Source organism: Tamandua tetradactyla, chromosome 1, assembly GCF_023851605.1.
Source record: "Tamandua tetradactyla isolate mTamTet1 chromosome 1, mTamTet1.pri, whole genome shotgun sequence".
Classification (NCBI taxonomy): Eukaryota; Metazoa; Chordata; class Mammalia; order Pilosa; family Myrmecophagidae; genus Tamandua; species Tamandua tetradactyla.
The window spans coordinates 185,941,879-185,969,698 of NC_135327.1; the positions used below are offsets into that span (position 1 = coordinate 185,941,879).

Sequence of the window (27,820 nt, forward strand, 5' to 3'; positions counted from 1 at the left end):
GCGTTCTCTCATTTAAGCAGCAGCCAATTAAGTCAAACGTCACTCATTGCAGCAGACACGCCTCCTAGCCGACTGCAGATGTAATTAGCAACAGCTGAGGTTCACGTACCATTGGCTTGTGGCCGCAGCAACAGAACTAGGTATGCTCACCTGGCCAAGTTGACAACTGAATCTAACTAACACATCTCTCCACTCAGACAGCCTGAATGCCAGCGTTTTCCAGTTCCGGGTATCTTCAGAAATCTCTGCTCAGCTCTTCACCTTCTAGCACTTTTCTTTGCTTGGCTTACTGGACCCCCAAGTGTATATACAGCTTAGTAATTGGCCAAGAAAATAAGGAGTTTTTCTTACATAAATTCTCAGGGCTCCTTTTCAGTATTCTATCCTCCAAGCTCCAGCTGTCTTGAATGTCCACAACTCCAATCAGTTACATCATTTCTATTTATCCTCAAGCACATATGTTCTTACTTCCTACAGATGATTTTTATTTGCATATACTCACATTTTCCACTCTACTTCTTCACCATTACTTCTTGTAATTCAGACTGTCCTTAGAGCATTTTCTTACTTCAAATATATCCCTAATTCAAATGACAAAGTCATCTGCCACTAACCTCTCAGTGCAGGAAATACTTATATTAGTTATTGTCCTCAGAGCAAACCAGTCTTTCACTTTCACATCTCCTTCAAGGTTATGGTTTCAATTTTTTTTTTTTAATTCTTGAGATCTTGCTAACTTATTGAGAGCCAAACAATGCAATCATATTTCTTAAAATGAATTTATTAAAATGTTTCATTATGGAAGGGCCAATCAGATTGTCAGGTTGCTGTACGGCCTGAAGTGGATATCCATTGCAATAATTATAACAGTAACAATGCTAATCTTTTAATCAGAGTGGACTGGGGTTCTCATCTAAGAATGGAATATCACCACCTGTGAAGGATTGGCAGCCCATCAAATCTGCTTAGGGAGAGATATCCAATTCCCTTTACTCAAATTCTAACCCATGTTTTAACATTTTTTTCTTTTATAGGCCACATTGAAAATCTGATAAAATTTATCAACATTATAAAAGGCTAATAATTCCCCCGATCCAACACATCCCTTAAAAATTCTAAATTATTAACCTTTGCTTAAAGCATGTGTAACTTTTCCCCTGCAAACCCCAACATAAATCTATATGGATTCATATCGTGAAGTGGAGATAAATACATAACAGTAAATAAACAGTAAAAAGCATTTCAGGAGTACAGATCATTTTTTTTAATCTGTGTTTATTTATTTGTATCCACTTTTCTAGACTGAAAACTCCATACTGGCATAATAATACATTTTAAGAAAATAGATTAAATTCCAATTATTAAACAAAAAGCATAAATGGTTCGTATGGAGAAGTAGAAGTTATTCATTGTTCTAGTTTGTCCTAAACTGGAAAGCTACTGGGAGAGCTAATGGGCATGGCTTGATTTCTAACATTCTTAGCCATGGACAAGGTTTTGGAGATCATTTTGTTTCAGTTCTCCTGACTTAATAAATGAAAAAATATGGTGCCACATAGATGAAGTGATTTAAACACTGAAATATTGAATACATTTCTAAAACTTTATATAAGATGCATTTTTATGCTCTGCTGGTTGCCTATGAATATCTTGTGGGTAAAAACATTGACTTCTTTATGTTCACTCCTAGCTGTTGAACATTGAGCGTTTGCTGAAAAATTAAGCTGGCCTATAAGCTCGTGGATGCTGGGATCATATCTGCATTGCTCACATTAAGAATCCAGACATAGCAAATCTCTGTTAAGTAAAATAAAATATCCTAGGTATTTAGATAACAGGTACCATTGCCAAACATTTTTGTTTCAGATGCTTCCTTCTTCATCCTTCCCTTGCCTTTATTAGCCATTATGCTACTCCCAGTCCTGTGGAATGAGGGTGAGATCTGGATTGCCAAAGCTAGTTCATAAGAGGCCTGTGAGCTGATAAATGTGCTTTGTTGGCCACAAGGAGGACCTGTAGCTCCACTGAAACCTCTGGGGCTGGGACTACGGGGCGGGAGTTCGGAGTAGAGGGAAGGGTTGGGGGCAGGCAGCTAGGGCATTGGAACACTATCCTTACATCATGTGGGAACACCAGGGAACATCACTTGTAGACATCTCAAGGATACTCAAATCAATTTCAATTTGATTTCCTTTTGTCTTGCATAGCATGCTTTGTGCTGATTGACCTATTCAAAGGGCCCCACCCACGACTGGTTGGGTCTAATCTCCATGGAAACAACTTATTCAGAAAGGTCCCACTCTACAATATTATGATTTTAAAACATGATTTTCCTGGGGTACACAACAGTTTCAAACCAGCATACAACCCAAGCCCCATACTCTTATCCCTTTAAGCTCCCTGCAGCACCCTTCCCAGTGCCTGACTCCTAGACGCCATCACAGTCACACATCTTAAACAACAGGCACTGGTCCTAGAATGGAACCTTGGTTACCAATCACCTTCCCTCACAAAGACGGATATGGGTGGCTCCACTGAGCTTAGACACTGAGGAAAGCAACATTTTGTGTGGTATTATCCTGTATTACTGAGCAAGGTAGGAAAAAAGATCCTTTGAGTGGAAAGTGGTCTGTCACTGAGAGGGAGTCCTGAGAGGAAAGGGTAAAAAGGAAGGCTTTATATAGTCAGGTCTTTCCTTCCTGCCCCTTCCCATTCATTTCTGCCTTGTCAATTCAAATCTATTTTCTATCCACCTGCTATCAGGATCTATATAAGGCATGAAAGAGAAAGAAGGAGACATCTCTTGGGGTTGGGGAAGCTATTGGGGACAGTGACATCACAGGCAAAACTGCCATTTGGGGCCAAGGAGACCAAAGCCCTGCCCCTTTGCACAGAGGACCAGCATCCTAGTTAGATGGTACCCATTTCCCTCCTGTCTCCACCATGGGCTGCAGGCTGCTCTGCTGTGTGGTCCTCTGTCTCCTGGCAGCATGTGAGTCTTGGGTTCTTGGACCCCAAACCTTTTCCTTCGTGTCAATAGCAACAACCTTATTTTTGTACTCTCTGAATTTTGGCCTTTCCCCTCCTCACAGGCCCTATCAACACTGGAATTACCCAGGCACCAAAATACCTGGTCATGGGAATGGGAAGTAAGAAGACTTTGAAATGTGAAAAACATCTAGGACATAATGCCATGTATTGGTATAAGCAGGACTCTAACAAGCCACCAGAGCTCATGTTTGTCTACAGTTATAAGGACCTCATTAAAAATGAGACTGTACCAAGTCGTTTCTCACCTGAATACTCAGGCAGCTCTCACTTATACCTCCACGTGGATGGCCTGGAGCCAGATAACTCTGCCACGTACCTCTGTGCCAGTAGCAAAGACACAGCCCTGCAGAGTAACATCCTCCCTGTGCACAAACCTCCTGGGTCTAGCCAGGAAGATGTGGGGGCAACGTGTTCACCTGAGCTCTGAGGCTCATTCAACATTTCTTATAGGACCCCTGGCAGAAATTTCAGACCATATCACTACCTATCAATTTACCTGATGTGGAAACACCAAATTTCATGCACATATTTAGGGTGTGGATTTTCTTTTTCCTGTGTGTGCCTCCACCCTGTCAATTGAGTAAAAGTTAAACACATTTGGATTTAGTATTTTTTATGCCTTTAAAATCATGAAATAAAACAAGCCTGCTGAAAAGTGGCTCATTTGGTTTATGTTTTCACAGGAATCCTCTGAACACCTACACAGATCAGACCCTACACAGGGGCCAGAGGATTAGAAAAACACTGTTCTATGAGGTGGGGTGTTCCTGCACCACAATCTCTGAGCCTCTTCTCAGGAACAGAGGAGACCCTTCAGGCCTGGGTACCACCCCTCAGGAATTTCGGGGAATGAGAGGAGGGTCTTCTGGCTCTAGGATCTAGGGTTTGAGCCAGTTGTTGAAGGTCAGTAGACATCTGAACCTTGAGAAACAAGTTTGAGAAGTTATCTCTCACCCTCCATCATCTCTATCATTCTGTAGTACAGCCTATCTCTTCTCTGACTTCTCTTCTTTCTGTACAAAGTTAGACCCTGAATTCCAGCCCTGATCAAGGCTCCAGATCTACCTGGGCATTTTCTCTAAATACCAAATGCAACATAAATGACAGCTCACCCCCAATGATTCAGAACCAACACTCCTAGGGTCCACTCTCCTTTCCTTGCTCCTAATGTCTTTTTTGGTCTCAATTTTCAGTTCCTCACTGGCTTTCCTCTCCACCCTTGAGCAATGACACTTGAATGATTAATTTTTTTTCCTTTAGTCTCCTTATTCCTAATATTTTAAATCATAAGACTCAGAATTATTAGAATTTCATAGTAATAGTAGATTACTATATTATAATTAAGTAGAATTATATCAGAACCAGATACCTCTGGATTGTAGTTCTACATGGGCCATTAGAGAGGAGAGTGGTTCCCAGCTGTTTGGGTTTCATACTGGCGTATCTGTTCCAAAGACTGCATTTTCCCAAGGCCACCCTCTAGCTGCACTTTTTCATGCATGGTCTGCAGATCTGTGCACTGCAGCATACTCCACAGGCTGAGTCTTGGAGCATCACGTGTCTACACTGACACAAAGCCTGCTGGGTCCCAGAGGCTGCTACTGTAGCTACGGGTGCAGCTCAGCACTGTCAAGTCACAGGATTTCTTCCCTTGGAAGGCAAATGACCAGAAGCCCAGCAGGGAGAGGCCACATCCCTGCCCTGATCTTGCCATGGACAGGAGGCTCCTCTTCTGGGTGATTTTTGGTCTCCTGGATATAGGTGAGTCTTGGGACTGCATGGGAAATTCCATTCTGCATTGACCTAAGGCCATTTATAAACTTTTACCTCATTTTCTTTCCCTTCTCTCTCTCCTCCCACAGGATACATGGAAACTGGAGTCAGCCAAACCCCTAGCCACTCTATCACAGAGAGGGGACAGAGTGTGGCTTTGAGGTGTGACCCAATTTCTGGACATTTATACCTCTATTGGTACCGCCAGACTCCAGAAAAGGGAGTGGAATTTCTGATTTCTTTCTATAACAAAATTTCTTCAGAGAAAGCAGACTTTTTCAAGGATCGTTTCTCAGCTGAGATGCCTAATGGATCATATTCTGTTCTGAAGATCCAGCTAGTACAGCTGGGAGACTCAGCCATGTATCTCTGCGCCAGCAGCTAAGCCACAGCCTTGCAACAATATTTCCTGCCCTTGCACAAACTCAGCTGCTTCTCTTTTCTCCTCAAGGCCTTCACTAGCCTTTTGCTGCCTAAGAGAGAAAAAAAAAATGTGTGGTTAGGGCTGCAGCTGCTTCCCAATAGCAGAGATCAAAAATTAACTTTGATTGTCAGAATAGGAAATGTTGCCCAGAAATATCTGGGGCCATGATATTCAGGAAACGTTCACAGGTACCATAGAATGTGGCTGCAGACTCCAAGGATGGGAGAAAGGTAGCCACGTGAGTGACCAGGTGAACCTAGATTCCTCTTATCCTCTTTGTATGTGTTTGTTGTTTTTTCCAGGCCTAGCAAAACATGCCTGGTATCTTTGAATGGAGAGGGGTTTACTAGAAAGGAGATGAGGAAAGACTTGCATGAGGATACCTAGGATTCTCAAATGGGAGCTCTGCAGAAGGATAAGGATCTAAACACTAGAGCTTAAGTATTGATAGGGGAGAAATGGTTCTGGCACAGAATATGGCAGAGGCCAGAGCACCGCAGGACCATGCCACCTAAGATAGGTGAGAATGATGGTTTGACAGAATGATGGTTGGGCAGTGATGGCTGTCTACGAGAGTGTGGCCCCATGTTCTGAAGACACTACTTCTGGGCCAGTAGGAGTCCAGGCGTACAAAAATCTCACCACAGCAGGACTGAACAGGGTGAGAACAGATGCCAACATAGACTTCATGTGGTAAGAAGTGCAGTATGAGTAAACTGATCACTTTCAACATGATTTTTGAAAACCAGACTGACTTCGCAGAAGCTAAAAATGAGGGTTCTTGAACCACTGGCAGGGGGATGATGCAGGAAATGCTTCACAAGGGAAATAATGGATTTCCTACTAATGAGGAGAGTAGATCTCAAGCATTAAATTAGAAAATAAAAGAAAATGGGACATGACAGTATTGGTGTTCTAGGTTAGTTGAGTAGATAATATTGGTTATACACACATTCATTCAGTCATTATTTAGACAGGAAATACTCTACCCCAAGATCTTTAAAGTATGGTTGGTGACCACATTAGAGGCACACCATGGGTCTCAGAAGAGGAATCGGTCACTGGGTCATTTATGATGTAGGACCCAGCCTTACCTAGTCAGGGGACTCATTTTCATGCTATGAAGTCACCAACTCCTCTGGAAAAGATGGGGGGCCATGAGGATAAAAACACCATGGAGAGAATAGTTTAGTTTCCAAGGCTGTTCAAGCAAATACCAAGTACAGGGTTAGCTTAAACAGTAGGAATCTAACAGCCCACCATTTTGAGGTTAAGAAAAAGTCCAAATCAAAGAACACCAAAGCAAGGCTTTCTCACCAAAGACTGTTGCCTTCTGGAGCTGACTGCTGGTAATCCTTGGTCCTTAGCTTGTCACATGGCAATGCACATGGAGGCATCTCGTGGTCCCTCCCTTCTCTTCTGGGTTCTGTTGATGTTCAGCTTCTGGCTGCTCCCTTTTTGGATTTCTCTTTATCTGATTTTCATTCTTCTTATGAAGGATTCTAGTAATAGGCTTAAAATTCATCCTGACTGAGGTGGGCCACACCTTAACTAAATTAACCTCATCAAAAGTTCCTATTTATGACGGGTTTACACCCAGAAGAGTGGATTAAGTTCTAGAAGAGATTTTTCTGGGTACATAATTCCAAACCACAACAGAGAATATGCAAAATTTGGAGATATACATTTTCATATTTTTAAGGTGATCACGTAATTCTTCATCCACAGTGGGACAGTTTGGAGATTAAAAGGAGGTGCTGTTGATAATTCCATGTAGACAACAGACACAGAGTGCTCAACCTAGCCATGTCCCATTCCTGCAGAGCACCTCAGAGCCCTGAGCAGGAAGAGACTTCAGCCTTGCCTTGACCTTTTTTTTGCTCTTGTGTTGAACCATTCTTCCATTCTTGGTATAAACTCCACTTGGTCATGTTATATAATTCTTTTTTTACTTTTTTTATTGTATAAATATAACATATGTATAATATGTATAATACAGATACATACAAAGAAAAGAAAGAAAAAAAGCAATAGTTTTCAAAGCACTCTTCAACAAGTAGTTACAGGACAGATCCCAGAGTTTTTCAAGGACTACCATACCATCATCTCAGATTTTTCCTTCTAGCTGCTCTAGAACACTGGAGGCTAGAAAGTGTTTTATCATTACAATTGATTTTTCTTTGTGAAAAATAATGTATATACAAAAAAGTAATACATTTCAAAGCACATCACAACAATTAGTTGTAGAACAGATTTCAGAATTTTGTGTGGGTTACAATTCCACAATTTTAGGTTTTTACTTCTAGCTACTCTAAGATACTGGAGACTAAAAGAAATAGCAATATAATGATTCAGCAATTATACTCCTTTGTTAAACCCTACCTTCTCTGTATAACTCCACCATAACCTTTGATCTTTTCCCCACTCTTTAGGGATATTTGGGCCATGGCCATTCTAACTTTTACATGTTAGAAGGGGTTATCAGTAATGTGGAGTAGGGAGATGGATCTAGCTGATGTTCTGGAGAGGCTGGCCCCTCTAGGTTTCAGAATTTATCTTGTGCAGACGTCCATCTGGAGGTTGTAGGTTTCTGGAAAGTTACTCTAGTGCATGGAACATTTGTAGAATCTTATATATTGCCCTGGGTGTTCTTTAGGATTGGTTGGAATAGTTTTGGTTGAGGTTTGGCAAGTTATGATAGGTAACAATGTCTAACTGAAGCTTGCATGACAGCACCCTCCAGAGTAGCCTCTCGACTCAATTTGAACTCTCTCGGCTACTGATACCTTATTTGTTTCAATACTTTTCCCCCTTCTGGTTAAGATGCCATTGCTGATCCCATGGTGCCCGGGCCAGACTCAGCCCTGGGGGTCATCTCCTGTGGCACTAGAGAGACATTCACCCCTGTATGTCATATCCCACGAAGTGGGGAGGACAATGATTTCACTTAGAGAGTGTGAGGCCACATCTGAGCATCAAATGAGGTACTCTGGAAATAACTCTTACTCTGGAAGTAACTCTTAGGCATATCTATAGGTAGGCTAAGCTTCTCCACTAAATACATAAGCTTCACAAAAGCAAACCTCAAGATCAGGGTGGCCTTAACTTGAACTTGTCACTGATCCCAGCCTCCTTGGCTGTGGAGTCTTTTTACTCCTGGTAGCAGGACAGTGTAGAGCACAGATGGGAAGGTCCTGCTTTGGTTTGGGAAGACCTCTGCTATAACATCTCTTCTGAAATTGTAATGTTGACTGTCACCAGCATCAGTCTTCCTTTACAGACCCTTCAGGTGGTAAGTTCACTCTAGTCTAGAGATACTGCATGTGAGACCTTGAGATAACCTTAAGCTCTGTAACATGATTTCATTAATGTATAACAGGACTGAAGAAGAAGAGTGTTGTTCCTTTTAGATGAGTGGATTTTGTAAAGAATGAATGCTTCACTGCTGATTTCAAATCCATCTGACTTGATGCTATGCTCCATAATCAAGAGATCCACATCCAAAGTGGAGACAAGCCTGTGAATTTCTTTGTGAATAGCAGAAACACAGCAGAAGCTTGTGAACTTCTGTGTTCATAGCAAAAACACAGAAGTAAAAAATCACCTCTTCTCTGTATAAATCTAGTTCATCAAGCAAAAATGTATAATATATCTGTTCTTAATTTTTTCCAAACCAAATAAAATCTGACCTTTAACGCCAATTTACCAGTATGGTGGAATACACAAACCCAAGCATTGTCTGGGCCTCCTTATCTCGGTACCATAAATGGGGAGCTGTACAATGGGAAATAGATCTACAATTTCCACTCCATTCTGGTAACTTCTGATGTCTTCATTTTTCAAGACCTGGATGGCTCTTTGGAGAACAGTAAGCTTCCATGTCACCTGAGGCATGGAGCTTATACTCTAGCCCTCACTGACTTCTATCTCTTCCCAAGCAAAGAGAGCTCTCTTTTCACTCTCTCTTCTTGTCCTCAAGGCATCCCTCCCTATGTCATTCCAAATACCTTTAAAATCATAGGAATTCTTGTGCAGTGGTACCTGAGGTCAAAGATAATAAAAAGTGACTCTTTGCTTGGAAAAGAAAGGAAGGGAATTAAAGAAAGATGGAAAATAAATACTAATGCTGTATAAATGATCCTTACTATCAAGAGTTCAATTGTATCCCCCAAAAGATATTTTCAAATCCTAACCCTGGGTGCCTATGACTGTGACCTCATTTGGAAACAAAGTCTTTGCAGACATAACCAAGTTAACATGAGGTCACACTGGGCCCTAAATCCAATCCAAGTGGTGTCCCTGTAAGCAAAGGGATATTTAAGCACAGAGATGGAGATGCATACAGGGAGAAGATGGCCATTGGACTTCAGACATTGGAGTTCTGCTGCCACGAGCTAAGGAATGCCTGGGCCCACCAGGAGGTGGAAGAGGCATGGAAGCATTCCTTCTGAGGGAGCACAGTCCTGCTCACACTTTGACTTTGGATGTCTAGCCTCCAGAACTGTGAGAGAATAAATTTCTGTTGTTTTAAGTCACCCAGCTTATGGTATTTGGTTATATCAGTCCAAGGAATCTAATACAAAACTAAGACCAGAGAACACAAAATCTGACTCCCTTATAGGAAAAGAAAAGAAGAGGATTAAAAGAAGAACAGGAGGAGGTGCATGGGTGGTTCAGTAGTAGAATGCTTGCCTGGGAGACCAGGGTTTGAGTCCAGGACCATGCATCAAAAAGAGAAGAAGAACATGAAGGAAAAAATAATTCTACTTAAGTAGCCCTTCCTCACATAAATTCCTTCTTGTTTATCCCCAGTTCCAAAGGTCACTGATCAGAATCAATGATGAAGAAGTACATAAGACTACTTCAAAATGAATTAGAAGGTTATTACTAAGAATAGTTCCAGTGGAACTGGTACAGTGAAATAGCAATTGGGTTGTAGAGTATAGATATTCTTATAAGAAAACTGAGATGTGAGGCTTGAAAAGGATAAGTGAGTATCTACTCAGCATTTAGGATCACCCTTCCTTCCTTCCTTCCTTCCGTTTATGTGTGTGTGTTTTAAAGATGGGATTTACTTGGTAATGTTTGCAACTTGGGTGGAATCAGCCAGGAGAAAGGGAGCAAAGGGAGTAGTTGCTTTAGTTATGTCAGCTTCTCAATATGACATGTTAAGCTGTATCCCTTCCTCCTTTTACAGCTTCTTTTCCCTCTGGATTATCTCTCTGCCTTCCCTGTATTTTTTCTTTTGTGTGTATGTGTGTACGTGGGATTTGCGCTGCAGGATATTTAGTGTCCTTAGTTCTTTAGCTCTGAATTCCAGCATATTGTGCCACTGTGACAACCCAACCCCACTCACCTCCACATACACATTTCCAAATTCCTTCCTATGAACAAGGTTGCAGATCAGGGACAATACTGCTTCTGGTAGAAAATCCTCTAACACTTTGTCTGAGAATCAGACTGAACTACTGTGCCAAACTGGAGACAACATTCATAAGGATGGAGTGATCATGCTTTGGTTTTTTGTTTTGTTTTTCTTGTTTGGGGTGGGGGAGGGGTGTTGTATAGCCCCAGGTCTCCCTCATGGAAGCTTCAGTTTTGACACTGGATCCTATATACCCACATTCACTTTGGGGTTTTTTTGGAACCACTCAGCATACTTCCTGGTAAAGCACTTGGACCTACAAGGGGGCAGTGAGTCTTGGTGAGAATGTGACTGACCTGGAACTAAGGCTTCTTCCTTCTTCTGGGAGGGAGCCTCATTTCTGTCATTATCATGCCATGGGCCCTACTTTGCTCACTTGTGTGGTCTGTTTAGAAAAGCAGCTGAAATGTTGGGGGCAGGATTTATTGCAATCTCCCACACTGGATATCTCTGCCCTAGGGCCTGGCTGCCCTATGTTATCCGAATGCTGACTGAGTCCTGGGATCTTTGCTCCACTGACTGTCAGAAGGAACTGTGGTACCACTGAGAGATGATTAAGTAAGGAAAGACAGAGAGAGTGCCCTGAGACAGAAAGAGCTAAGGGAAAGCCTGAGTGTTGTTATTCCATTACAGATCTAGTCTGCAGACACTGAGTCAATGCTACAGAGTGATGGGTCAAAGACTCCTTGCCTTTCATTGATGCACATGTGTGACTGGACCAGCAATAAGCTTGGACTCTAGCTTTCCTGCTAGGTCTGGGGAGGATACTCGGAGCTAGCATGGCATGTGAAGGAGGAGCCTGGGGTCAGGAGGCTGGTGTCCACAGACAGGTGCAGAGAGAAGAGCCATTTCCTGGAAGGAACGTGAGAGAGGCTCAGAAGGGTGGGTCTTTGTCCCAACAAGGCTCAGCCTATTCCTCTGTAACATGAGTAGTGGGGTAGAGAAATGTGTCTGGACTGCCAGGGGGCAATTAGGGATCTGAGGGTAACGTTCCTACCAGTCAAAGAAGACCAGAGCTTTATTCTAATTTCATCAAGAAAAAGTTTCACACTTTTCCTAACATAAGGGCATAAATATCTTCTACTAGAAGGTCCTTTGTGCCGTGGGAGCAAGTAAGTTGAGTGATGATGCCCTGTCCTGGGTTTGAAAGGTCTTTAACACAAATCTTTTCTTCCTTTAGGCAGCATCAGACACTCTTCTGTCTCTAACTTCTATTTGTATCTCCTTTTTTTCCACAGAGCCCATCGATGTTAGAATTACTGAGACTCCAAGATTTCTAAATACAGGAGCAGGAGAAAAATGTAATATTGAGATGGGACCAGTATCTCAGTCTGAAGCATGACTATATGTACTAGAATTGGCAAGACCCAGAGTGTAGGTTATTGCTGATCCATCATGCAGATGATGTTGATAATATAGCTGAAGAAGATGTCCCTGAAGGGTTTCAGGTCTCTCAAAATGAGACTGAGCATTTCCCCCTAACCCTGAGGTCTATCAACACGCACCACACATACTTGTACCTCTGTGCCAGCAGTTTAACCACAGCAGGTGCCTCCTCTGTGCACAGAAATGGCAGTCAGGTGGGTGAACTGGCAGCACCCTGTGTGGTGTGAACCTGCATACCAGGTTGGTTCCACCAAACAACAGTGACCCCGGCACTACGGGCCAGGCTGATTCCCTCCTCTCTTCCTGTCCTGCCTTCCCAAGGTTTTCTTGATTCTGCCCTTTTAAGAAAGCAATTCGGGAAAGTTTTTTTCATGGGAGAGGCCTAGTATATATTCTTTAAATTAATTTTTAAATATTTTTTAAACAACAACAAACAAAACAAATATTCTTACCTTATGATAATTCCATTCTACATATATAATCAGTAATTCACAATATCATCACATAGTTGTATATTCATCATCATGATCATTTCTTAGAACACTTGTATCAATTCAGAAAAAGAAATAAAAAGGGAACAGAAAAAAAAAATCATATATACCATACCCCTTACCCCTCCCTTTCATTGATCATTAGCATTTCAATCTACTAAATTTATTTTAAGTCTAGTATATTTTTAATGGGAACTGTAGTTCATTTGTTTTTATTGCTATGTAGTATTCCATTGTATGGCTATACTGCAATTTGCATATGCCATATATCTATTACATAGCTGTGTATGGACAATTACGTTGTTTCAAGATTTTGGCTATGAACAAAACCACATTACCTTTTGGTACAAGTCTTTTGTGTGGATATACATTTATATTTCTCTTAGCTAATGACCAAGACTGTTTTTCTTCCTCTTGACCAAGTAGCCAGCCTTTCTTCTCAGCCACCACTCCCTCCCTCCCTGCTGACTACCTTAAAACTGATCTTACAGCTGTGGGACTGGAAAAAAAAAAACAACAACTCATACTGTAGGGAAAAAAAAGAAGAATATGAGAACTTCAAATCCAAACTATTGTAGATATCAGTCTTGCCTCCCACCTCCCTCTTCTCTCTCCACTCACTCCAGCTTCCTAGTCCCCAGAGAGACTAACTGAATCGTTCTTGATTTGTCTCCTCCTCTTTCCCAGCCCTTACAGACTCCAGGTGGCTTAATTACCACAAAGAAAACCATTCCAAATCAAGTGGTCTTGATTGCAACTTCAGCAAATCCCAGAGTTTTTCTTCTAACCCACTCTAGCTTTAAACAGATGACTGTCCTTTGTTTCCACCAAGTTGTGTTCTACTCTTTCTCCTTTGCTATTGCAACACCTGAATAAAATTACCCTTGTCTGTTTAACATTATCTGGTGCAGATTTGTTTTTCCAGTAAACATCCAGGCATGAAATTGCTGGGTTTTATGGTAAGTTCCTAATCACTTTATAGGAAATTACCAAACTGTTTTCCTAACAGGTATATCAGTTAGCCTTCTGGCCAGCAGTCTATGTGACTTCCAGTTGCTCTACATTCTCTTCAACACCTGGAATTGTCCAGCATTTTAAATTTAGTGGCTTTAGTGGGAATTTGTTGAGATTTTACATGCTTCTTTGTTTCTACAGTAAAGGATTGACCAACAATCCAGCAATTTTTATCAAATTGAATAAAAATTGAAGAGAGAGCTTCAGGGGTTTTTATCTGAATTACAAAACTATTAGCTGAAACCTTTCTCATTACAAAAACAGAATAAAAAAATCCCTGATGATAGGAGATATTATTTTAGGAAATTAATAAGATAGATTACCTCCTGTCGGAACAAAAACTCTTAGCATTTACATCAAACATTGGTTTCTCTTAGAGAATGAACATTCTTCCCTATAATAAACACTTAGAAATGCTGACGCCAAAAATGTTACAGTTAAGATGTCCAATAAATGGACCGTATCCATTCTTCATATGTGTTAAACACCCTTTCCATTCATGTTTATATTGCATGTCTTATCTCCTTAAGTATATTTATCATGCTTGATTTAAAATCGTGTTTCATACTGTTCAATAATTCTCCTTTTGGGAAGATATTATCCAGTTGGTTTCTTCTTTCTGGAGTACTTCACCTCTCTTAGTGATGTCAGTTGTTCTGCTATTGATATCTGAAATGAAAATGCAGATAACACTGTCTCAGTGTGAGAAGGGAGTCAGGCAAGAACAGAAAGATTTCCATCAACTTGCCTTCTCACTGCAGCCTTTGACTACACCTCTTATCTCATGCATACTTCATTCCAAAATAACATCAGTCTTTCCAGAAGTTTCTTATGGTTTTTAGTTCAGTCTCTCACCTCATCAGTTTCACCTGGTGAAGGAGTCAGGCGATGATGCTAGTTTGCAATTTTAGGAGACAGAAACTAATGTTCTCATGTCTCACATATCTTTAAAATAGTATTATCTGGGCCTCCTCTTACATGAAATATAATGATTATTTAAAAAGGGCCTCCGGGGGACTTCCTGGAAGATGGCGGCTTAGTAAGATGCGCGGATCTTAGTTTCTTCTCCAGGACACCTACTAGGGGAGTAGAAACGATACAGAAAGCGCCCAAAGCCACAACAGAGATAAAAAAGACAGCGTACCCCATCCTGGAACGGCTGGCTGGCTGAGAGAAGCAGCTCGGGTGAGATCGCCGAGGCGCGCGGGCCTTACCGGGCGGGGTGGCAAGCGGCCGGAGTTACTCCCTTCCCCCTTCCCGGGCCGGCTGGGAGAATTGGAGAGGCGGTCCCCTGAAACAAAGACGGCTGGCGCCCACACCACGCGCAGCCCCCGGACCAACTGAGAGAATTGGATCGGAAACCCCCAGCCCGCGGAGAACGGTGACGGGTGGGGGAGGCCCCTTCCAAACCCGTGACTCCCTGGGAACGTGCACTCTCTCGGGCGGGCCGCTGCCGCTGGCGCCCTCCCGCCACGCTTGTTGCCCAGGGCCGACTAGGAAATTCGGACGGGCTCTTTCCCTGGCTGCGGCGACCAGCAACCCTCCCTGCGTTCGGACCCCGGGCCGGCTCAAGCCGTTTCGGCTAGCGAACCCCCAGGACGGCAAGAGTTTTCCAAAGTTTAAGGTCCCACAGCACCTTTTACTGGTGGGACCCGCAGACAAACGTGTGCCACGAGCGCCACCTACTGGGCAGGATAAGAAAAACAGAACCCAGAGATTTCACAGAAAAATATTACAACCTTGCTGGGTCCAACACCAAGAGAAATCTGAATAAATGCCCAGACGCCAGCAGCAGAAGATAACTGTCCACGCTCAAAAGATTGAGAATATGGCCCAGTCAAAGGAACAAACCAATAGCTCAAATGAGACACAAGAGCTGAGACAACTAATGCTGAATATACGAACAGAAATGGAAAACCTCTTCAAAAATGAAATCGATAAATTGAGGGAGGACATGAAGAGGACATGGGCTGAACATAAAGAAGAAATAGAAAAACTGAAAAAACAAATCGCAGAACTTATGGAAGTGAAGGATAAAGTAGCAAACATAGAAAAAATAATGGATAGCTACAATGATAGATTTAAAGAGACAGAAGATAGAATTAGTGATTTGGAGGATGGAACATCTGAATTCCAAAAAGAAACAGAAACTATCGGGAAAAGAATGGAAAAATTTGAACAGGGTATCAGGGAACTCAAGGACAATATGAACCGCACAAATATACGTGTTGTGGGTGTCCCAGAAGGAGAAGAGAAGGGAAAAGGAGGAGAAAAACTAATGGAAGAAATTTTCACTGAAAATTTCCCAACTCTTATGAAAGACCTAAAATTACAGATCCAAGAAGTGCAGCGCACCCCAAAGAGATTAGACCCAAATAGGCGTTCTCCAAGACACTTACTAGTTAGAATGTCAGAGGTCAAAGAGAAAGAGAAGATCTTGAAAGCAGCAAGAGAAAAACAATCCATTACATACAAGGGAAACCCAATAAGACTTTGTGTAGATTTCTCAGCAGAAACCATGGAAGCTAGAAGACAGTGGGATGATATATTTAAAATACTAAAAGAGAAAAACTGCCAACCAAGACTCCTATATCCAGCAAATTATCCTTCAAAAATGAGGGAGAAATTAAAACATTCTCAGACAAAAAGTCACTGAAAGAATTTGTGACCAAGAGACCAGCTCTGCAAGAAATACTGAAGGGAGCACTAGAGTCAGATACAAAAAGACAGAAGAGAGAGATATGGAAAAGAGTGTAGAAAGAAGGAAAATCAGATATGATATATATAATACAAAAGGCAAAATGTTAGAGGAAAATATTATCCAAACAGTAATAACACTAAATGTCAATGGACTGAATTCCCCAATCAAAAGACATAGATTGGCAGAATGGATTAAAAAACAGGATCCTTCAATATGCTGTCTACAGGAAACACATCTTAGACCCAAAGATAAACATAGGTTGAAAGTGAAAGGTTGGGAAAAGATATTTCATGCAAATAACAACCAGAAAAGAGCAGGAGTGGCTATACTAATATCCAACAAATTAGACTTCAAATGTAAAACAGTTAAAAGAGACAAAGAAGGACACTATATACTAATAAAAGGAACAATTAAACAAGAAGACATAACAATCATAAATATTTACGCACCGAATCAGAATGCCCCAAAATACGTGAGGAATATACTGCAAACACTGAAAAGGGAAATAGACTCATATACCATAATAGTTGGAGACTTCAACTCACCACTCTCATCAAGGGACAGAACATCTAGACAGAGGATCAACAAAGAAATAGAGAATCTGAATATTACTATAAATGAACTAGACTTAATAGACATTTATAGGACATTACATCCCACAACAGCAGGATACACCTTTTTCTCAAGTGCTCATGGATCATTCTCAAAGATAGACCATACGCTGGGTCACAAAGCAAGTCTTAACAAATTTAAAAAGATTGAAATCATACACAACACTTTCTCGGACCATAAAGGAATGATGTTGGAAATCAATAATAGGCAGAGTGCCAGAAAATTCACAAATACGTGGAGGCTCAACAACACACTCCTAAACAACGACTGGGTCAAAGAAGAAATTGCAAGAGAAATTAGCAAATACCTCGAGGCGAATGAAAATGAAAACACAACATATCAAAACTTATGGGACGCAGCAAAGGCAGTGCTAAGAGGGAAATTTATTGCTCTAAATGCCTATATCAGAAAAGAAGAAAAGGCAAAAATGCAGGAATTAACTATCCATTTGGAAGAACTGGAGAAAGAACAAAGGAAAGGAAAGAAATAACAAAGATTAGAGCACAAATAAATGAAATTGAAAACATGAAAACAATAGAGAAAATCAATAAGGCCAGAAGTTGGTTCTATGAGAAAATCAATAAGATTGATGGGCCCTTAGCAAGATTGACAAAAAGAAGAAGAGAGAGGATGCAAATAAATAAGATCAGAAATGGAAGAGGAGACATAACTACTGACCTCACAGAAATAAAGGAGGTAATAACAGGATACTATGAACAACTTTACGCTAATAAATACAACAATTTAGAGGAAATGGACGGGTTCCTGGAAAGACATGAACAACCAACTTTGACTCAAGAAGACATAGATGACCTCAACAAACCAATCACAAGTAAAGAAATTGAATTAGTCATTCAAAAGCTTCCTAAAAAGAAAAGTCCAGGACCAGATGGCTTCACATGTGAATTCTACCAAACGTTCCAGAAAGAATTAGTACCAATTCTCTTCAAACTCTTCAAAAAAATCGAAGTGGAGGGAAAACTACCTAATTCATTCTATGAAGCCAACATCACCCTCATACCAAAACCAGGCAAAGATATTACAAAAAAAGAAAACTACAGACCAATCTCTCTAATGAATACAGATGCAAAAATCCTCAATAAAATTCTAGCAAATCGTATCCAACAACACATTAAAAGAATTATACATCATGACCAAGTAGGATTCATCCCAGGTATGCAAGGATGGTTCAACATAAGAAAATCAATTAATGTAATACACCATATCAACAAATCAAAGCAGAAAAATCACATGATCATCTCAATTGATGCAGAGAAGGCATTCGACAAGATTCAACATCCTTTCCTGTTGAAAACACTTCAAAAGATAGGAATACAAGGGAACTTCCTTAAAATGATAGAGGGAATATATGAAAAACCCACAGCTAATATCATCCTCAATGGGGAAAAATTGAAAACTTTCCCCCTAAGATCAGGAACAAGACAAGGATGTCCACTATCACCACTATTATTCAACATTGTGTTGGCGGTTCTAGCCAGAGCAATTAGACAAGAAAAAGAAATACAAGGCATCAAAATTGGAAAGGAAGAAGTAAAACTATCACTGTTTGCAGACGATATGATACTATATGTCGAAAACCCGGAAAAATCCACAACAAAACTACTAGAGCTAATAAATGAGTACAGCAAAGTAGCAGGTTACAAGATCAACATTCAAAAATCTGTAGCATTTCTATACACTAGTAAGGAACAAGCTGAGGGGGAAATCAAGAAACGAATCCCATTCACAATTGCAACTAAAAGAATAAAATACCTAGGAATAAATTTAACTAAAGAGACAAAAAACCTATATAAAGAAAACTACAAAAAACTGCTAAAAGAAATCACAGAAGACCTAAATAGATGGAAGGGCATACCGTGTTCATGGATTGGAAGACTAAATATAGTTAAGATGTCAATCCTACCTAAATTGATTTACAGATTCAATGCAATACCAATCAAAATCCCAACAACTTATTTTTCAGAAATAGAAAAACCAATAAGCAAATTTATCTGGAAGGGCAGGGTGCCCCGAATTGCTAAAAACATCTTGAGGAAAAAAAAACGAAGCTGGAGGTCTCGCGCTGCCTGACTTTAAGGCATATTATGAAGCCACAGTGGTCAAAACAGCATGGTATTGGCATAAAGATAGATATATCGACCAATGGAATCGAATAGAGTGCTCAGATATAGACCCTCTCATCTATGGACATTTGATCTTTGATAAGGCAGTCAAGCCAACTCACCTGGGACAGAACAGTCTCTTCAATAAATGGTGCCTAGAGAACTGGATATCCATATGCAAAAGAATGAAAGAAGACCCATCTCTCACACCCTATACAAAAGTTAACTCAAAATGGATCAAAGATCTAAACATTAGGTCTAAGACCATAAAACAGTTAGAGGAAAATGTTGGGAGATATCTTATGGATCTTACAACTGGAGGCGGTTTTATGGACCTTAAACCTAAAGCAAGAGCACTGAAGAAGGAAATAAATAAATGGGAACTCCTCAAAATTAAACATTTTTGTGCATCAAAGAACTTCATCAAGAAAGTAGAAAGACAGCCTTCACAATGGGAGACAATATTTGGAAATGATATATCAGATAAAGGTCTAGTATCCAGAATTTATAAAGAGATTGTTCATCTCAACAACAAAAAGACAGCCAACCCAATTACAAAATGGGAAAAAGACTTGAACAGACACCTCTCAGAAGAGGAAATACGGATGGCCAAGAGGCACATGAAGAGATGCTCAATGTCCCTGGCCATTAGAGAAATGCAAATCAAAACCACAATGAGATATCATCTCACACCCACCAGAATGGCCATTATCAACAAAACAGAAAATGACAAGTGCTGGAGAGGATGCGGAGAAAGAGGCACACTTATCCACTGTTGGTGGGAATGTCAAAGGGTGCAACCACTGTGGAAGGCAGTTTGGCGGTTCCTCAAAAAGCTGAATATAGAATTGCCATACGACCCAGCAATACCATTGCTAGGTATCTACTCAAAGGACTTAAGGGCAAAGACACAAATGGACATTTGCACACCAATGTTTATAGCAGCATTATTTACAATTGCAAAGAGATGGAAACAGCCAAAATCTCCATCAACAGAAGAGTGGCTAAACAAACTGTGGTATATACATACGATGGAATATTATGCAGCTTTAAGACAAGATAAACTTATGAAGCATGTAATAACATGGATGGACCTAGAGAATATTATGCTGAGTGAATCCAGCCAAAAACTAAAGGACAAATACTGTATGGTCCCACTGATGTGAACGGACATTCGAGAATAAACTTGAAATATGTCATTGGTAACAGAGTTCAGCAGGAGTTAGAAACAGGGTAAGACAATGGGTAATTGAAGCTGAAGGGATACAGACTGTGCAACAGGACTAGATACAAAAACTCAAAAATGGACAGCACAATAATACCTAATTGTAAAGTAATCATGTTAAAACACTGAATGAAGCTGCATCTGAGCTATAGGTTTTTGTTTTGTTTTGTGTTGTTTTGTTTTGATTTTACTATTATTACTTTTATTTTTTTCTCTATATTAACATTCTATATCTTTTTCGGTTATGTTGCTAGTTCTTCTAAACCAATGCAAATGTACTAAGAAATGATGATCATGCAGCTATGTGATGATGTTAAGAATTAATGATTGCATGTGTAGAATGGTATGATCTCTAAATGTTGGGTTAATTTCTTTTTTTCTGTTAATTAAAAAAAAAAAAAAGAGAAGGGATAATTGGAGATGAAGGGATACAGACTGTACAACGGGACTGGATATAAAAACTCAGAAATGGACAGCACAATACTACCCAATTGTAATGCAATTATGTTAAAACACTGAATGAAGCTGCATGTGAGGTATAGGTTTTTTGTTTTTGTTTTTTTTGTTTTTTTTCTTTCTATTATTGTTTTAATTCTTATTCTGTTGTCTTTTTATTTCTTTTTCTAAATCGATGCAAATGTACTAAGAAATGATGAATATGCAACTATGTGATGTTATTAAGAATTACTGATTGTACATGTACATTGAAATGATTTCTAATTGTTTTGTTAATTCTTTTTTTAATTAATAAAAAAAAAAAAAAAAAAAAAAAGGGCCTCCTCTTACATGAAATGACCATTTATCATGAGTTCCTCCACTTTCTTGGACTCCTCAGAAATAATCTTAGATACTCTGCTTTGCTTTTGTTTGCTTCTTTACAAACAGTAAAGGATTGATCAAACAATCAGCAATTTTATCAAATTGAATAAAAAAATTTTGGATATCTTTTTAAAAGGAGAGAATTATTCTTTTCCTACCATGATTTATACTGATATTTTACATTTTTATGGTTTTATGTAGAAAATTCCCTTATTGACCATCGAAAACTCCAGCAGACACATTAGCTGCTATTATGAAAATTTTAATGAATTTTGAATACACAAAACTCAAACTCGTATTTAGTGGTAGAACATTGCTATCCTAGGCTTGAGATACTTTTCTCTGGTTTATATCCATGGAGACTCACTCAAAATGGCATCTTATAAGAGGTGCTGTTACTGACCACATCTCTTTGGGGTACTGACGAGTTCCCACGAATGTCAGAAGCAGATGGATGAGGTACTCTCCTCAGCAACTTCTGATGAGGTCTGTTCTAGTTTGCTAGCTGCTGGAATGCAACACACCAGAGACAGATTGGCTTTTAATAAAAGGGGATTTATTTTGTTAGTTCTTCAGAGGAAAGGCAGCTAACTTTCATCTGAGGTTCTTTCTTACGTGGGAAGACTCAGGGTAATCTCTGCTGGCCTTCTCTCCAGGCCTCTGGGTTCCAACAACTTTCCCCGGGGTGATTCCTTCCTGCATCTCCAAAGGCCTGGGCTGAGCTGCGAGTGCTGAGATGAGTGTATGCCAAGCTGCTTTGGCTGTGCTATGTTGAGCTCTTTCATTTAAGCACCAGCCAATTAAGTCATTCATTGCAGCAGGCATGCCTCCTAGCCAACTGCAGATGTAATCAGCAACAGATGAGTTTCACGTACCATTGGCTCATGCCCACAGCAACAGAACTAGGTGTCTTCACCTGGCCAAGTTGGCAACTGAATCTAACTACCACAAAGTCATTTACCTATGCACCTAAAAAAACAACAAATAGATTATATGAGAATATCTATACACAACTTACATGATGTACCATCTAAATTTAGTAACAACTGAGTCAAATGAAAATTTAAAGACGTGAATTGGAAAGAAACTATGTTCAGTCAGAAGTAATAAATGAAATCAGTGGTTCTAGAATTGAACCCTTCTTTTCTGTTTCTGTTTTCCAAAGTTCCCCTATTTATTTATTTTCTATCCTACATTAATCCTGGCTAACCTCTCCTTTTTAACATACTAATTGTGAAGGGTGTGAATACTTTATTTTCTATTTGGGTGTTGTTCTAGTTTGCTAGCTGCTGGAATATAATATACCAGAAACAGAATGGCTTTTAAAAAGAGGAATTTAGTAAGTTGCAAGGTTTGCAGCTCTAAGGCTGAGAAAATGTCCCAATTAAGGCAAGTCTATAGAAATTGTCCAATCTAAGGCATCCAGGGACGATACCTTGGTTCAGGAAGGCTGATGATGTTCAGCATTTCACTCAGCTGGAAGGGCACATGGTAAACATGGCAGCATCTGCTAACTTTCTCTCCTGGTCTCCTGCTTCATGACACTCCCTGGGAGGCATTTTCCTTCTTCATCTCCAAAGGTTGCTGGCTGGTGGACTCTGGTTCTCTCATCATTCTTTCATGGTTCTGCCTCTCTCTCCTCATTCTCAAAAAAGGATAACTCTCAGAAATGTCTCCTCTTTCATAGGATTCCAGTAAACCAATCAAGACCCACACAGAATGGGTGGAGACACATCTCCATCTTATCAAGTTTAATACCTACAATTGATTGAATCATAGCTCTGTGGAGATAACCTAATCAAGTTTCCAACCATTAGTCCTGAATAGGGATTAGAAGAAACTGTTGCTCTCATAAAACTGATTAGGATTAAAATATGGTTTTTCTAGGATACATAAATCCTTTCAAACAGGTACAGCAAAGAGGCCTGTCTGGGAAATCCATCTTGAGAAAACTGCCTAAAGTCATGAAAATAAAAAAAAAAAAATCTCATTTAATTTTTAGTCATCTAAAAATCCTTGATAATTCATTGTAGTGAACAAGACAATCTGTCTCTGTTAATCGCTGCCACAGTTTTTCCTTTAGCTGGACCCAGTTTGCACCATCTCCTTCATCAGAACTTTCTCAAAGGCAACATTTTCTCTGTGATATCTTTTTCTTTCACAACGAAAAGGTGAGCTTGAGGAAGATAAATCCCAAATAAGATAGGATTTTGGTTTTCCTCCCTTTTCGTCCCCTAAGGAAAACAGTGTAATAGGCGAGATGGTAAAATAGTTCCCAGTTTAAACACTACCCCTCTCCTGTGCCCAGTGACAGAATGACAAAATCTTGGTTCCTGCCCAAGAGGCCACATGGGGTCACTGTGGAACCGCTTAAGGGAACCTCCTGGGAAAGAGGCTGACAGCTAGATGCCTGGGAGTGGGAGGGTTAAGAAGAAGCCTTGTCTGATCCTTTTCTTGGCTGGAAGGCACAGGTGTGCTTGCCTCTACAGAGAGCCATAAATTTTAGCTATAGCAATCTTAGGCTTCTCTCTGAATTTACAAAGGAAAGGGAAGGGTACTGGGCTGAGGTGAGGCAGCCTGGTTGCCCTGTGTTGGGACAGGCAGTAAACAACTGCCTCAACCCAGCCAAGCCTATACTAGCCTGGCTGTAAGACACCTTGAGAGACTGCAGAGACAATGACATCAGAGCAGTGACAACACAGCTTAACTGCCAATCAGAGAAGAGATGCCCAGAACTTCAGATATCAGAGGACCAGAACCCCATTCATGGAGACACCCAGTCTGGATCTACCTCAGTCTACCATGGTCTCCAGGTTCCTCTGCTGGGTGACCCTTTGTCTCCTGGGAGCTGGTGAGTCCTGGTCACAGGTGGGATATCCTGATTCGGACCTGGAAATTACAGAATCTGAGGCATCCAAAATTCCCTGTCTTCTTCCCCCACAGGTCCAGTGGATTCTGGAGTCATCCAAACTCCAAGACACCTGATTAAAGCAAAAGGACAGCAAGTGACAATGAAATGTTCCCCTATGTCTGGGCACAAGAATGTGTTCTGGTACAAACAGACCCTAGACCAGGGCCCTGAGTTCCTCATTTACTATTATGATGGGCAGGAGTATGGAAAAGGAAACTTCCCGACTCGCTTCTCAGCTCAGCAGTTCAACGATCACAGCTCTGAACTCAACATGAGCTTCTTGCAGCTGGAGGACTTGGCACTGTATCTTTGTGCCAGCAGCTTGGGCACAGCCCTGCAGAGACATCAACATTCTGTGTACAAACCTCCCTTCCCCAGCAAGGAGTAACCTCAGGTCTGACATGTCTGTGAGATCCTAAAGACTGCAGTAGGAAAGAAGGAAAAAAATAGCTCAGTGGCATCGGAGATCAGCACCTTGTTTAGAGAATGGTGCAATGCCAATAGGTTCACTCCAAGAGTATCTTCTTTGTCTGGCAATATATACTGCAAGGGTGGAGTAAAATTCAATAGCTGGTACCATCTTCTTATAAGATGTTTGATTTCATTTTAGGGTCCAAATTATTTGATAAGTGAATAGTTTAGAAGGTAGAATTATAGAGATCAACTTTATAGAATTAAGGAAGAAGGAATTGAGATTTTGAGAAAATTAGGGAGCAATCACACGTCTAAAAATGATTGAAAATAGAGATAAAGCTATATATTAGTTAGGGTTCTCTAGAGAAACAGAATTAACAGGGAACACTTGAAATACAAAATTTATGAAAGTGTCTCACATGACCGCGGGAACGCTGAGTCCAAAATCTGCAAGGCAGGCTGTGAAGCCGATGACTCTGATGGAGGGTCTAGATGAACTCCACAGGAGAGGCTCACCAGCCAAAGCAGGAATAGAGCCTGTCTCTTCTGAATCCTCCTTAAAAGGCTTCCCATGATTAGATTAAACATCACTCATTGCAGAAGACATAGCCCTTTGGCCAATTACAAATGGAATCAGCTGTGGATGCAGCTAACATGATCATGATTTAATTCTATGAAATGTCCTCATTGCAACAGACAGGGCAGCACTTGCCCAACCAGAGAAACAGGTACCACCACTTGGCCAAGTTGACACATGAACCTGACCAAGATAAAGTATATGATGTAAAAAACTGTGCTCTTTGTAATAAGTTCTCTTCTCCCCTTTCCTAAAATCTGTGATAACTCCAAAATATAAAATGAAGCCTTATAGCAGCTGGGTTTATCCAATGGCTGGTCAGTCTGCTCAGTTTGGGAACCTAGCAATCAGTTGCCCTGGGTGAAAACACCAGAGTTGATATTTCCCGCTTCTTTCTTGTTTTCTCGTTTCAATCCTGCCTCCTCCGGGCAAAGTCATGTACTTTCCATGGTTATGTCAGCATGATGATAAATAGGCAAGTGCTCGCTATCACCCCCCACCCCCCGCCGATAAATTCTTCTTGCCTAAAATAACTTTCTGAACCTTCACCATGCAGATTCAATTTACCTTCATACATTAGTCTTGTCAGTATTAGGAGGCAATTTACTTTGTGTCTGAACAGCTCTTCTTATAATTTCCTAAAACTAAGATGCATTTTTAATTCTTCGCATTTGATCTTGCTGCTTCCATGGCCTAAAGGTCCATGCCTTCTCCTAAAACATGGTCATATACCAGTCATATTTCAATGACTGGCTCAAACATATCTTCATTTTTACTTCTTACTCTGACATTCCAAGGCACTATACTATTGTGTTCTCTCTCTCCTAGTTTCATAGGAAAAGCCAAGTGCATAATTAATACTCTTCGATATTTGTAAAAGAAATAAATTAATGTGTACTTACATCGAACCATGGAATATTACTAACCATTAACTATTTCATCTTCACAAGGGCCTCCCCTTATCTGAAATATACTGGATAGTCTCAGTTTTCCATAAAATTGATGCAATATTCTGAGCAATTATGTTATTCATATAGGCAGGACTGATGACCAGTATTGTAATGCCTCCTAATTGTATCTAAGTTGAAATTTGCCAATGTTCTTTTGGAGGAGAGAAAATATACATATGCTTAATAGTTATGTTAGAGTGATATCTATACAGTCTCATGTTAAAAGTAACAAACTTTTCTCTCATCAGCCACCACATCTTTATATACATTAACTGTCACCATTAAATGTGTTTTTCAGAAGTGAACCTAAATAACTGATGAAGAAAAATTAGCTATGCTTAGTAATAGAACTTTGCTGTCCTTGCCAACCTAATGATAATTGTGTCTATGGGTGTGTGTGTGTGTTTTCTTGTGGAGACTCCCCAGGGGAAACAGTTGCTCTCTGGGTGGAATGTATTGAAAGATGAAAGGTCACTGTGTAGAACTCATAGCTATTTCAGGGTTATGATAACAAATACCAGATCCAGCTGGATCTGCCTTAATTATAGATGACTGAAGTTTCGGTTTACTGAAGCTGCCTGAATACAATATCCCAGAAATGGACTGCTTTTTTATAAAGGGGTTTCATTAAGTTATAAGTTACAATTTTAAGACTTTAAAAATGTCCAAATTAAAGCGCCAAAAACAAGATATCTTCTGAGAGGAAAGGCAGCACCTGGGTTCCTCTGTCACATGGGAAGGCGCATGGCAACGTATGTTTCTCTCTTGGCTTCTGGTTTCAAATGGCCCTCTCAGCTCCTTTCACCAGTGGCTTTCTCTCTAAGTGCCTGTGGGTCATCACTAGCTTCTCTGAGGCAGACTCTGGGTTTCATCTCTTTAGCTCAGCATCTCAAAATGTCTGTGTCTCGGTTTTATCTCTCAGCTCTCTGTGTCAGCTCTCCAAGCTTCTCCGAATGTCTGTGTCTAAGCATCAGCTCTCCAAGTATTGGTGCTTTTCCAAAATGTCTCCCATTTAAAGGACTCCAGTAAACCTAATAATACCCACACTGAATGGGCAGGGTCACATCTCCATGAAAACAATCTAATTAAAAGGTCCCACCCAAACAGAGGGTCTGCTCCGCAAGATTGGGTCAGGATTAAAGAACATGGCTCTCCTGGGGTACAAAACAGTTTCAAACAAGCACAAAAGGGTTGTTTGAGATTTCATAAATTCAGAAACTATGTGTAAAAAATATAAATCCTGTTTATAAAATGTACTATCTAAATGTTGGCAATAAGTAATTTAAAAACAAAATATGATGAAATTATGGATCTGATTAATCAGGGGAGCTATGGAATATCATGTATCTAGTTGGGTCCTCTTGAGACCTTCATACAATTTATTTTTAAGTCCCATATTATTCTGGTGTATCTCTTCTATTTTATCATGCTAGTTGCAATGTTGTAACAATTGTTTCTTTTTAAATCAAAGGTTCCCTAATGCATCCTTTAGTCACCACAGGATAAGGGTGAATTTGAAATTCAACCCTAATTGGCCAGGTTGCAATGTCTGCTGGGAAAGCAGTAGAATGGGTGAGAGGGTGTGGTGAGGGTGCGAGAGTTATGGGGTTGGGAGGGAGTGGGAGATCATTGTTCTTGACCTAGACACAGAGTCTGGTCTCTTTGTGCCATCGGGAGGTGTACACCTGTGACAGCATGGACCATTGGTGGATCCACAGAGCCAGAAGGTGCCTGGGAGAGGCCTGGGAGAGACAGCGGGACTACATGCTTGCATCAGGGAGTGGACTGAGTTCACTGTATGGGTCCTGGGACATGTGGAGTTAAGCACAGATTCCTTACCGTCCAAGAGACTATAGGTGAGCCCTGAACTCCACGTGTACCAAGCAGGGATTTTCTCTGAACCTGCATGGGAAGTGGAGGGTAA

The 27,820-nt window shown here is 40.5% G+C and overlaps 1 pseudogene and 1 gene segment (V, D, J or C); both read left to right on the top strand.

The window, feature by feature from the left end:
* The first annotated feature begins 2,890 nt into the window (after positions 1 to 2,890).
* LOC143687533 (T cell receptor beta variable 4-3-like) lies at positions 2,891 to 3,619 on the top strand. The segment is given in 2 exon segments: positions 2,891 to 2,992; positions 3,093 to 3,619. Coding segments are annotated over 2 exon segments (435 nt in total).
* A 20,227-nt stretch (positions 3,620 to 23,846) lies between these two features.
* On the top strand, positions 23,847 to 24,343 carry LOC143681801 (T cell receptor beta variable 5-5 pseudogene; annotated as a pseudogene).
* The last annotated feature ends 3,477 nt before the right edge of the window (positions 24,344 to 27,820 follow it).